The 14,117-nt window shown below is 40.7% G+C and overlaps 1 protein-coding gene across 1 annotated transcript in view; it reads left to right on the top strand.

Moving 5' to 3' along the window:
• Positions 1-14,117, top strand: part of LOC111969651 (serine/threonine-protein kinase 4) — a 55,271-nt gene that overhangs the window by 33,406 nt on the left and 7,748 nt on the right. Inside the window, exons 9-10 of the mRNA XM_023995804.2 lie at positions 1,188-1,386; positions 13,482-13,633. Coding sequence (XP_023851572.1) covers positions 1,188-1,386; positions 13,482-13,633 — 351 coding nt within the window. The remainder of the gene's footprint in view (positions 1-1,187; positions 1,387-13,481; positions 13,634-14,117) is intronic.

Here is a 14,117-nt window from a genome sequence, read left to right as displayed (position 1 = left end):
GCTGTCTTAGGCGTCTCACAGTATAGACATTGCAATTTATTGCCCTGGCCACATCTGCAGTCCTCATGCCTCCTTGCAGCATGCCTAAGGCACACGGGGGGGGGGGGGTTACTGGACAGTTTAGCATTGCTGTTTTGTCTAAAATGTCGTCAGGGCTTGCTGCCAGCCATGGATCTTCAATGCACACCACTTGCTCTTTGCGTTCATTGGCATATCCCATCACCTGTTGCATGTGCTGAAAAGCAAGTGACTAATTTTCTCTCCAATGCTTTGCTGCGATGTTCCCTTGGAACTACATTTTATTCAGTGACTGTGACTGACTAAATTTGTAACTTCATACACATAATAGTTTGGGCATGAACAGGAGTTTATTAAGATGATTCATTCTAGCTTTATTATCAGTTCAGATTGGAGTTGTTGATTTATTATTCATTCTTGACTGTCCACAATGTGATCCAAATTACAACGTGATTCAGTCCTGAGTTTAGCCAGTGCATGAAATATCGAGCTAGCATCACAGAGTATGCGACTTTATTTATTTTATTAGATGGTGAGTTTCACTTGAGCTCTACTAGGACGCCCATTAAAACTTAGCTAAGTAACGCTACTTAAAGGCGCTGCATGGTCGATATATCGTCTGTATTGGCCGTACAATATTTACACTATTTACACTGCTGCTACTCACTGTTTATTATCTATGCATAGTCACTTTACCCCACCTACATGTACAAATTACCTCGAAAAACCTGTACCCCCGCACATTGACTCGGTACCGGTACCCCCTGTATATTGCCTCGTTATTGTTACTTTTAATTTTATTTTTTACTTTTGTTTATTCAGTAAATATATTTATATAAATATGTTTATTTAGTAAATATATTTATATAAATATATTTTCTTTGCGAACTTTCTAAATTTCAGCCAAAAATCACTGGACAAGTTAATGGAAACATAGCTAGTGTTTGAAATGACCATCAGAAAGTTGTAGCTTGTGCTTCGTTGGCATACTGCTATTGCTCTGCCTTGATATTATACACTTGAAACATCAAACTGCTTCTTTACAAAAAAAGCTTACCAACTGGATGATATGTCACATAATTGTGTCAAATGTATTTCCATGTAACTTTGTTTGAGTGACTGTGTGGTGCATTTGCACAGTCTTGACTGGAGATGTTTTGCTCAATCAGGACGAGGACGAGGTAGACCAGGGAACGATGGTGAGGGCGGGCACGAGCGACATGGGCACCATCCGGGAGGCCGGTTCGCTAGGGGGCACGGCGAGGACCATGATCGAGCAGAGCGACATGGGTACCATGGAGTCTCAGCTGGGCACCATGGTGATCAACTCAGACGATGATGAGGACGAGGAGGCCGGCACCATGAAACGTAAGAGAGAGACGCCACAATGTCATAGTAGATTTATAATTCCCTGTTGGAGTTACATTGCAATGCACCGTGAATGTCATTTCTAGCCGTTACGTGATCACTGGAGACTTTTGGTGTCAAAAGATAATGAGTTGTCAAAGCATTACACAAAACGATGTCACACGATTCTATCACGGTGTGCGTTCATCACCCCCAGCATCAAATTGGCTCATTCAAACCCTTTCATCTCACTTGCAACTTGTTGTAAATGACAGTGTTCCCAATCAAGTTACCTGGTTAAATAAGTTTAAGTAAATGTGAAACTAAATTTAAATAAATTAACAAATACAATTCAACAAAGTTAGTCTCTATAATTAAAAGTGCTGTACGCAAGTCCAGATGTAATCCGTCCAATTTTTTGTTGTTGCTAGAATGCTTCCATTTTAAAACCACTGTTCTGCATACAGTGAGATTGTGGTTACTTCATTATGCTTGGAGACACACATTGAACCAGTGGACCATGTGACCCTAGAGTGGCTGCCCATGGTATATAGGACTGCCAGCTTTAGCTGATTTCTCTTCAAGGCCCACTAGATGGCATGGATATTTCACTGGGCTGAAGGGTAGATTGTTTCCCTTGCCGCATAGTGCTGATGGCTGCTCAGACCAATAACAGAGGTGGGATGTTCCAGAGAATTAAGAGGGTTTACTGTAGGGCTGGGTGATCTATCGAGTTCATTCAAATAAAATAAGACTGCGCGAAATTCAAAATGCCCGTATCGCAGTATCTCTTTCTTTTCTTCTTTATGAGCATTTATGTCTACTTGTTCTAATGTTGCCTTTTTGTCTCGTCTCCCTCGCTCCTTCTGACTGCTGTGTGCAGCACTTTCCCACTCACACACCGAGCCTTCCCCGTCACTCACGGCGACAAAGATTAGAGATCGCTTTTCCTCTCGGACAGTAAGCAGTACCAACTCGCTGTTTGTATTTGGTCCAACTGAATCAGTCATGTGGACACCAAAACACAGTGAGACTATTTTACTGTAACAGGTGAATTTAATCTTTCTAACGAAAGCGCCTAAAATTGACCTCAGAGCAGACCCTACGAGTATCAATGAATGTTAATCCTGGACAAATCCTCAGTTTCGGTACATGGCATTGCCGTACCATGTACCGCTAGCAGCATTTTAGACAGCTAGCACATAACAAGCTGTGGCTAGTCTGTTTTTTTAATACATTTACAAATACTAATTTATAAGGAAGTGGCAACTCGTTCTCATTCTGGGAAATAAGGCTACATGCTCTTAAAACAGGTGGAGACAGACAGGAGGGTGTGTTCATAACAGTTTAACTGTTCTACTCGCTAGCTAGCCTTTTTTTCTATAATGCATTCACCTGCTACAAGAAGTAATTATTAGTGGGTGTGCAGTTGTGCATGGTTCTTGTTATATTTGTAACAAAGGGGGCATTTTCTGAGACTTAAGTCAGATCAGTGATTATTGCAAAATGGCAGGTTAAACTATTTTCATCAAATGTAATTTTTTGTAGTTGTTATGGTTGTGGAAGGCTTATTTAGCCTACGTATAATTTTGTAAGCACTGAATTAATACAATTTTTGCAGACTGTTCATTAAATCAAATCAAGTTTTATTTGTCACATACACATGGTTAGCAGGTGTTAATGCGAGTGTAGCGAAATGCTTGTGACCTTTTAACTGTACAACAACTCTTATTTAGAGAGGAAAAAATTGAACAAAATTCGAGATATGACTTTTAGGCCATATTACCCAGCCCTTGTTTACGAGAAGCTTTGTCATCTGACATTTTGCCATTAGTTGTCATCTGGAGAATGCCAAGCGGGTGGAATTGGGGGTGAATGAATGGGAATGTAGAGTTCCCAAAGAAAACATCTCATGGGTTATAATAGGAAATGTGAAATATGTTTTTGTCCAAAATCAATGTCTGGTGATTGGACAATGGTGAGTTCTGAGTGATTTGTTATTTTTCAATCCTACTCCTGATGCCAATCAAAGACACATAATGTATGTGACTCTTTGGATGTGTTTAACAGACGACTATCTTTAATTAACCTTCCTGTCAGTTTTCCCCTTGGGTATAAAGACTGGTTGAAGTGTGTGGGGACTTAAATAATGAATGTTTGTCTTTCTCTCTACTGTGCCATTCCATTCTACCGCACACAGTAGTTATGCACAGACATGTAACATGATCATTTTAAGTAAATTATATTATGTTTCAGATTAATGGTGTAAGATATCAGTTTCCACTAGATGGGAGTGTAAAATATCAGGTTTTATTCGGAGACCAGATGAACACTAAAACATTCAACAGTTTTTATTTGTACTGGCATGATATAAATACAGAAACCCATAGAAAAAAAGCTAGTTTCTTGACCAACAGGATGGTGTAAGACCCTGACCTGGCGTTTTCCTTTTCTTCTTTAAAAAAAGAGGTCAGAGTTGTATTCTAACTAAAGTATTTTATTTTTTATTGAAAGAGCAGTGGGAAGGTGGAGAGGGAGGTAGTCACAAGTAGAGGGGCACAGACAGGAAAGTGGCCGAGACGGGGCTCAGCTCCCGTCACCAGGGTTTTTTTCCTATGGGGCTCAGGCAGAAAAAGGTTTTGGGGAGGAAGGGACTATTTTCCTTTGGGTGTTGCCTGTTTGTTTGTCTATGTCTTCTAAATGTTTATGTATTATGGTGGTACTCAGTAACTTTTTATAGTTTCTAGTTTTAATGTCACATGCATAAGTACAGTGAAATGCCTTTCTTGCAAACTCAAAACCCAACAATGCAATAATCAATAACAATGTAATACTAGAAAAAAAATCAACAAGGAATATGAAGAACACAATAAGTAAGCATACTATATATAGGGTCAGTTCCAATACCATATTTACAATGTGCAGTGATACTGGAGTGACGGAGATAGATATGTATAGGGGTAAATAAAAGGTCAATAAAGAGAGGCCGTGTAGCTATTTGTAAGCTATTAAGCAGTTGTATTGCTTGGTGATAGAAGATTTGTTAAAGAGCCTGTCTGTGCCAGACTTGATGCACTGGTACTGCTTGCTGTGCGGAATCAGAGGGAAACGTCTATGGCTTAGGTGGTTGGCGTCTTTAACAATTTTCAGGGCGTTCCAACCACACCGCCTGATATAGATGTCCTGGATGGCAGGGAGGTCGGCCCCAGGGATTTACTGGGCTGTCCGCACCACCCTCGGTTGCGCCATGAGATCGATGGCGGTGCTATTGCCGTACCAGGCAGTGATGCAGCCAGTCAAGATGATCTCATTGGTACAGATGTAGAACTTTTTGACGATTTGAGGGCCTATGCCAAACTTTTCAACCTCCTGAGGGGGGAAGAGGTGCTGTCGCACCGCCTTCACGACTGTGTGCGTGTGTTTGGATCACTTTAAGTCTAGTGATTTGTACACTGAGGAACTTGAAGCTGTTGAACTGCTCGCCCCCCCCCCGTTTCATGTAGTCCACGATCAGCTCCTTGGTCTTAATGACATTGAGGGAGAGGTTGTTTGTCTGGCACTACACTGCCAGGTCACTGACCACCATCGTGTCGTCAGCATACTTGATGATGGTGTTGGAGTTGTGCGTGGCCACGCATTCGTGGGTGAACAGGAAGTACAGGAGGGAACTAAACACACACCCCTGTGTTGAGGGTCAGTGTGGCGGAGGTGATGTTGTCGGCTCATCAGGATCCAATTCCAGAGGGAGCTGTTCAGACCCAGAGTCCTAAGCTTAGTGACGAGCTTGGAGGGGACAATGGTGTTGAACGCTGAGCTGTAGTCAATGAACAGCGTTCTCACATAGGTATTCTTCTTGTCTAGGTGGGTGAGAGAGAGCGCCATCTATGGATCTGTTGGGGTGGTATGCAAATTGTAGTGGGTCTGGGATGGGGGAGTTAATGTGTGCCATAACCAGCCTCTCAAAGCACTTCACGATTGCAGAAGTGAGTGCTACAGGGCGGTAGTCATTGTGGCATGAAGCCTTAGAGTTCTTGGACAGGAATGATGGTGGTCATCTTAAAACATGTGGCGATTACAGACTGGGACAAGGAGACGTTGAAAATTACCGTTCTGAGAGCGAGATCACCCAATCCTCTGGTCGGTGATGGTCCTCACACCCGTCACAATGTTCTCAAAGTGTGCATAAAATGGATTGAGTTCGTCTGGTAGTGTCATCGTTGGGCAGATCACGGTTGGGTCTTTCTTTGTAATCCGTAATGTACTGTAGCCCCTACCCCATGCGGCGGGCGGCGGAACCTGTCTAATATGATTCCACCTTATTTCTATATTGTCCTTTTGCTCGTTTGATGACTCTGCAGAGGTCATATCGGGACTTCTTGTACTTATTCCTGTCCTCCGCCGTAGCCTCAGAATTGTCAGCGGTAGCTGTGTGTGTGGTAGCCCTGTCCTTTAGTTTCTCAATGGAGCGAGTCACGGGTGCTTCCTGTTTTGAGGTTCTGCTTGTAAACAGGAAGCAGGAGCACAGAGTACTATACATCCATTCATGGCCTATGCCTACATGTCCTGTAGAGCCCGACCGTTATATCGTTTCACCGATATTGGCCTTTTCAACAGCTATGTCGGTATCGGCCGATAACTCCACAGATAACGATATTCAATAAATAGGATGAAAAAACAGAATCTCATGCTTATCTGAACACTTGTGGCCGTTCTCATGATGTCATTATTGTCACAATACAGTGCCTTCAGAAAATATTCATACCGCTTGATTTATTCCACATTTTGTTGTTAGTCTGAATTGGTTTTTTTTAAAATATAATTGTTATCCATCGACACACAATACCCCATAATTACAAAATGAAAACATGTTTTTATAAATTTTTGCAAATGTATTTAAATGAAATACAGAAATCTAATTTACATAAGTGTTCACACCCATGAGTCAATACATGTTAGAATCACATTTTGGCAGCGATTACAGCTGTGAGTCTTTGGGTAAGTCTCTAATAGCTTTGCACACCTGGATTGTACAAAATATGCACATTATTGTTAAAAAATATATATTTAATTTCTGTCATGTTGACCATTGCTAGACAACAATTCTTCAAGATTTTCAAGCCGATTTATGTCAGAACAGTAACTAGACCACTCAAGAACATTCAATGCCATCTTGGTAAGAAACCCCAGTGTATATTTGGCCTTGTGTTTTTATCCTAAAAGAAACCTACCATGATGCAGCCACCACCATGCTTGACATTTTGAAGAGTTGGATTTGCCCTAAACGTATCGCATTGTATTCAGGACATAAAGTAAAACATTTTGTCACATTTTTTGCTTTAGTGCCTTTTTGCAAACAGGATACATATTTTGGAGTAGTTCTATTCAGGCTTCATTCTTTTCACTCTGTCATTTAGGTTAGTGTTGTGGTGTAACAATGTTCTTGATCCATCCTCAGTTTTCTCCTATCACAGTCATTAAACTCTTAACTGTTTTGAAGTCACCATTTGCCTCATGATGAAATCCCCGAGCTGTTTCCTTCCTCTCCAACAACTGAGTTAGGAAGGACGCCTCTGTCTTTGTAGGGACTGGGTGTATTGATGCATCATCCAAAGTGTAATAAATAACTTCACCATGCTCAAAGGGATATTCAATGTTTGCTTTTTTTTTTTACCTACCAATCGGTGCTCTTTGTGAGGCATTGGAAAACCTCCCTGGTCTTTATGGTTGAATCTGTGTTTGAAATTCGCTGCTTGACTGGGGGACCATACCAATAATTGTATGTGTGAGGTACAGAGATGAGGTAGTCATTTAAAAATCATGTTAAACACTATTATTGCACACAATGCAACTTATTATGTGACTTGTTAAGCAAATTCTTACTCCTTAATTTATTTAGCCATGCCATAACAAAGGGGTTGAATACTTATTGACTGAAGACATTTCACTTTTAAATTTTTATTAATTTGTAACATTTTCTGATGGCAAAGTATATGAAATCAACATTTGAAGCAAAGTTATTGGACAATTACTGTTTTGGATGGCAAGAGAATTCAGTGAGGAAAAATTACACTTTGTCCCTGCTGTTAAACTGTATATTGGCAGATACAGTTCCAGCCAAAATTTTGGACACACCTACTAATTTAAGGGGTTTTCTTTATTTTTACCATTTTCTACAGAGTAGAATAATAGTGAAGCCATCAAAACTATGAAATAATACATATGGAATCATGTAGTAACCAAAAAAACGTGTTAAATAATTAAAAAATATATTTTATATTTGAGATTCTTCAAAGTAGCCACTCTTTGCTTTGATGACAGCTTTGCATAGTCTTGGCATTCTCTCAACTAGCTTCATGAGGTAGTCACATGGAATGCATTTCAATTAACAGGTGTGCCTTGTTAAAAGTCAATTTGTGGAATTTCTTTCCTTCTTAATGCGCTTGAGCCAATCAGTTGTGTTGTGACAAGGTAGGGGTGGTATACAGAAGATAAGCCTATTTGGCAAAAGACCAAGTCCATATTATGGCAAGAACAGCTCAAATTGTCAAAGAGAAACGACAGTCCATAATTACTTTAACACATGAATGTCAGTCAATCTGGAAAATTTCAAGAACCTTGAAAGTTTCTTCAAGTGTAGTCTCAAAAACCATCAAGTGCTATGATGAAACTGGCTCTCATGAGGACCACCACAGGGAAGGATGACCCAGTTACCTCTGCTGCAGAGGATTATTTCATCAGATTGCAGCTCAAATAAATGCTTCACAGAGTTCAAGTAACTGTGACCTGTATGCTCTCGTTGGCTGGCCCTCACTTCATACTCGTCGCCAAACCCACTGGCTCCAGGTCATCTACAAGTCTCTGCTAGGTAAACCCCCACCTTAGCTCACTGGTCAACATAGCAGCACCCACCCGTAGCACGCGCTCCAGCAGGTAAATCTCACTGGTCACCCCCAAAGCCAATTCTTCCTTTGGCCGCCTCGCCTTCCAGTTCTCTGCTGCCAATGACTGGAACGAACTGCAAAAATCTCTGAAGCTGGAGACTCTTACCTCCCTCACTAGCTTTAAGCACCAGCTGTCAGAGCAGCTCACAGATCACTGCACCCTGTACATAGCTCATCTGTAAATAGCCCATCCAATCTACCTCATCCCCATACTGTATTTATTTATTTATCTTGCTCCTTTGCACCCCAGTATCTCAACTTGCACATTCATCTTCTGCACACCCTACCATTCCAGTGTTTTAAATGCTATATTGTAATTACTTTGCCACCATGGCCTATTTATAGCCTTACCGCTCTTATCCTACCTCATTTGCGCATGGTGTTTATAGATTTTTCTACTGTATTATTGATTGTATGTTTGTTTATTCCATGTGTAACTCTGTGTTGTTGTATGTGTCGAATTGCTTTGCTTTATCTTGGCCAGGTCGCAGTTGCAAATAATAACTTGTTCTCAACTAGGCTACCTGGTTAAAAAAAGGTGGGGGAAAAAATAAACAGACACAAATAAACAGACACATCTCAACAACTGTTCAGAGGAGACTGCGTGAATCAGGCCTTCAACCTGCAGAGTAGGTGAATGGATGATCTCCGCATATGTGGTTCCAACTGTGAAGCATGGAGGAAGAGGTGTGATGGTGTGTGGGTGCTATGCTGGTGACACTGTTAGTGATTTTATTTAGAATTCAAGGCACACTTAACCAGCATGGCTACCACAGCATTCTGCAGTGATACGCCATCCCATCTGGTTTGCGCTTAGTCCCACTATTATTTGTTTTTCAACAGGACAATGACCCAAAACACTCATCCAGTTTGTGTAAGGCTATTTGACCAAGGAGCGTGATGTAGTGCTGCATCAGATGACCTGGCCTCCACAATCACCAGACCTTAACACAATTGAGATGGTTTGGGATGAGTTGGACCGCAGTGTGCAGGAAAAGCAGTCAACAAGTGCTCAGCATATGTGTGAACTCCTTCAAGACTGTTGGAAAAGCATTACTCATGAAGCTGGTTAAGAGATTGCCAAGAGTGTGCAAAGCTGTCATCAAGTCAAAGGGTGGCTACTTTGAAGAATTTCAAATATAAAATAGATTTAGATTTTGTTCAACACTTTTTTTTTAGTTACTACATGATTTCATAGTTGTGATGTCTTAACTATTATTCTACAATGTAGAAAATAGTAAAAATAAAGAAAAATAGTAGGTGTGTACAAAATTTGGACTGGTACTGAATGTCGGTAAGTTTTGCCGCCCCCCCCCCCCCGAAAAATCGGTAACGTACCCCAAAAACAGATCGGGACCTAATGCCCTGTACAGATGGCCTTTAGAGTACCAGCCTGGTATCTCTGGTTTCAGCTAAGCGATCAATCCACTAATCCTGGGCCTGCTCACATTCTCCTTCTCTCCCCTAATGGAAAATAATCCAGTTAGTATAGATTCCTCCTCAGAGCTGTTAAGGCGACATTAACAAATGAATGTGTAAGAATGACCTTTATCCACCAAAATGGAAGTCCCTCCCCAATCTGGATCTCTTAACCCCAGTTAAGTCTTTGGTCTTGGAGTCAGCTGCCCAGAATAAGTTAGGCCTATTGATTTTCCGTAATGGGGCTGTAGGAATGATAAGGCTATTCCTTTTACACCATCATGGTCCTGCGATGGACGCACAAGCTAGAAATTAAGCCGCTAACAAAATTCAAAATCACTCGTCAAATATGAGTAATTGTTTGAGTAACTACTTTCTCCCACTCATTAATTACATTTAAACATTTTGGTCAGTTGAAGCAATTCGAAAGTAATTTATTTATCTCAGAACTTAACTTTCCAATACTTAAAAAAAAAGTTCTTCAGTGACATACATTTTTATATATTGGCTTTGATTACTGATGAATACATGAATCCAAAATGACACTTCCAGTATGTTTCTTCTCAAGTAGTGATATGTGTGTGCATGTCGGATATCATTTCTGTGCATGGAGAACAATAAGCAAAGGTGGCTTAGATGCTGGAATCTAAACAGTCTGTCATTTTCACCACTCATCTGCTCTCCCTCTCTCCCCCACGATGCTCAGCAGAATGCTGTGTGGCCAGGAATCAAATCCCAGGGATAAGTTCTCCCTGTTTTATCTTAAGATGGTTTAAAGAATTTATATTATCCCCAGTGAAGATGTCCCACTGCTGGACTTTAGTGGTGCCTGGTATCAACACTACCTGTCAAAAGTTTTAGAACACCTACTCATTCAAGTGTTTTTCTTAATTTTTTACTATTTCCTACATTGTAGAATTAATAGTGAAGACATCAAAACTATGAAATAACACATATGGAATTTGTAGTAACCAAAAAAGTGTTAAACAAATAAAAATATTTTATATTTGAGATTCTTCAAATAGCCACCCTTTGCCTTTATTTATTTATGTATTTTACCTTTATTTAACTAGGCAAGTCAGTGAAGAACAAATTCTTATTTTCAATGACGGCCTAGGAACAATGGGTTTAACTGCCTTGTTCAGGGGCAGAACGTCAGATTTTTACCTTGTCAGCTCGGGAATTCGATCTTGCAACCTTTCGATTACTAGTCCAACGCTCTAACCACTAGCCTACCTGCTGCCTTGATGACAGCTTTGCACACTCTTGGCATTCTCTCAACCATCTTCACCTGGAATGCTTTTCCGACAGTCTTGAAGGAGTTCCCACATATGCTGATCACTTGTTGGCTGCTTTTCTTTCACTCTGCAGTCCGACTCATCGCAAGCCATCTCAATTTGGTTGAGGTTGGGAGATTGTGGAGGACAGGTCATCTGATGCAGCACTACATCACTCTCCTTCTTGGTAAAATAGCCCTTACACAGCCTGGAGGTGTGTTGGGTCATTGTCCTGTTGAAAAACAAATGATCGCTGCAGAATGCTGTGGTAGCCATGCTGGTTAAGTGTGCCTTGAATTCTAAATGAATCACTGACAGTGTCACCAGCAAAGCACTCCCACACCATAACACCTCCTCCATGCTTTACGGTGGGAAATACACATGCGGGGAACATCCGTTCACCCACACCGCGTCTCACAAAGACATGCCGGTTAGAACCAAAAATCTCAAATTTGGACTCCAGACCAAAGGACAAATATCCACTGGTCTATTGTCCATTGCTTATGTTTCTTGGCCCAAGCAAGTCTCTTCTTATTGGTGTCCTTTTAGTAGTGGTTTCTTTGCTGCAATTTGACCATGAAGGCCTGATTTCACACAGTCTCCTCTGAACAGTTGATGTTGAGATGTGTCTGTTACTTAAACTCTGAAGCATTTATTTGGGCTGCAATTTCTGAGACTAGTAACTCTAATGAACTTATCCTCTGCAGCAGAGGTAACTCAGGGTCTTCCATTCCTGTGGCAGTCCTCATGAGAGCCAGTTTCAATATAGCTCTTGATGTTTTTTGCGACTGTATTTTCAAAGTTCTTGAAATGTTTCATTTTGACTGACTTTCATGTCTTCAGGTAATGATGGACTGTCATTTCTCTTTGCTTATTTGAGCTGTTCTTGCCATAATATGGACTTGGTCTTTTACCAAATAGGCCTATGTTCTGTATACCACCCCTACCTTGTCACAACACAACTGATTGGCTTAAATGCATTAATAAGGAAAGAAATTCCACAAATGTACTTTTAACAAGGCACACCTGTTAATTGAAATGCATTCCAGGTGACTACCTCATGAAGCTGGTTGAGAGAATGCCAAGAATATGCAAAGCTGTCATCAAGGCAAAGGGTGGCTATTTGAAGAATCTCAAATATAAAATATATTTAGATTTGTTTAACACTTTTTTGGTTACTGCATGATTCCAAATGTTTTATTTCATAGTTTTGTTGTCTCCACTATTATTTTACAATGTAGAAAATAGTTTAAAAAAAATAAAGAAATATCTTTGAATGAGTAGGTGTTCTAAAACTTTTAACCGGTAGTGAACTTCTGAGTTAAGTCAACTCTGGGGTGGTCTCAACTTGGTTGGCCTAGAGTGCTTTGTGGAATCATCTGACTTTGATTTTGATTTTGGGTCAAAATTACGCATATTGTCTTGAAATGGTTCACAGTCCGGTGTGTCCTTCATGTTATTTCAGTAAAATTAAAATGTGTTTAAGTGTCAGTTGGGGAAGGCACATCTTTCATGTTACTGTAAGGAAAGGGAGCACAGCATCAGGGTGGTATTCATGATTAGGGCATGAGCATTTTTTTATTGCTCTAGGCCAGGTAGCCTAGTTCCCCTCCATTTTTTTAAACCAAATGTTATTCTGTTTTGTGCCTACTGAACACGAGTATGTAAAGCTTTTACTGAGGTTTGAGAGGGATCCTGCATGGAGAGTATAGCAAAGATGTTGGGGTGGATGTAATGTAGCATACAGTACAACCCTGTCAAACGGGGGCACAGTTTGGTCAGAAAATATTCCATACTCTACCAATGGTAGTCTATTCAAACTGGATGTAGTGTGCTGGGTTATGTTCAGTAGGCAAGAAAAGGCAGAAAACGCAGCGAGAAGAAAACAGTCCCTTCCTGTTTTGGCCATCTTAAACCTGTCCAATAAGAAATGCTTTGTTTTAGCTTTTTGTTGCAAAACGTTTCGCTACGGTGGGGAGCTTGTCTCTTCTTCCTGTACAAATGGACCAAATCTGCTATTATAAGAGACCAGGGAGACGGTAAGGAAATGGCTGAATTAATGATACGCCAGTGGAAGCGGGGTACAGGCATCATATGGCCATATAGATAAAGACCATTTCTTAACACTAGGCATAGCATTTAATTAAAGGTATTTTTCTTCTGTAAGCTGGTTCGTGTGATTGCAGTCCTAGGGGTTTTGATGATCACTATAATGATTCCTATAGGAGTGAGTAACACCATCTTACTCAATACTTTCCTCTCTTCAAAATGTCTCTTTGATCACCAATATCTTCCCTTTCATCAATACAGGTCCATGGGGATTCAAACCATTTGAATGCAAATATGATGTTTGGTTGCATGAAAACAGCCCTTTATATCTATAGAATTCTCCCTTATAAAACTGTATGAACTATGAACGTGAACCGTCTTCTTGAACGTTGGAGTCACTGACACCCTTGTTGTTTCGGTGCATGTCTAGGGAGAGATGAGACCATGCAGCCCGCCAAGCCGTCCTTCCTGGAGTACTTTGAGCAGAAAGAGAAAGAGGCCAACTGTCACGACGACAGTAGAGAAGACCCAGGACACAACGCTGACAACCGCAAACTGCCTGCGGAGGGGGACCTAGAGGTGGTAAGTTAAGTGACATGATGCCGATGCCTCTAGTAAGCCATTCTTCTACTTCCTATAGAACTGTCATTGTTTTAACCTACGCGGCTCAGTACCTCAAAATGAACTACAACGTGATGGAGTCATGCAAGTTATGGCGTGCTTAACGGTCAACTAAGTATTATTGACATTTCTTCCAATTAACTAAATCCCCTGATGAGCTAGAATTAGATTTCACCTCAATGAATTAGAATAAACCCTATTTGCTGGTTTCTCAGACACAGATTAAGCCTATTCCTGGACTGAAAAACATGCTCAACTGAGAATTTCCTTAAATGCTTTTTATTCCAGTACTAGGCTTAATCATTCTTGGAAACTGCCCAATGAGTTCACTTATTGAATCCCATAGCTTAAACCCAACATATAAGGTACCATTTTTAGCATCAACAGTTGGATTAAGCCTACACCAAGGATGTAGTGCAGGGTAAGTCTTATTTTTTACAACTCC

This window comes from Salvelinus sp. IW2-2015, linkage group LG11, assembly GCF_002910315.2.
Source record: "Salvelinus sp. IW2-2015 linkage group LG11, ASM291031v2, whole genome shotgun sequence".
NCBI lineage: Eukaryota > Metazoa > Chordata > Actinopteri > Salmoniformes > Salmonidae > Salvelinus > Salvelinus sp. IW2-2015.
This window is presented reverse-complemented; position numbering and strand designations above follow the sequence as displayed.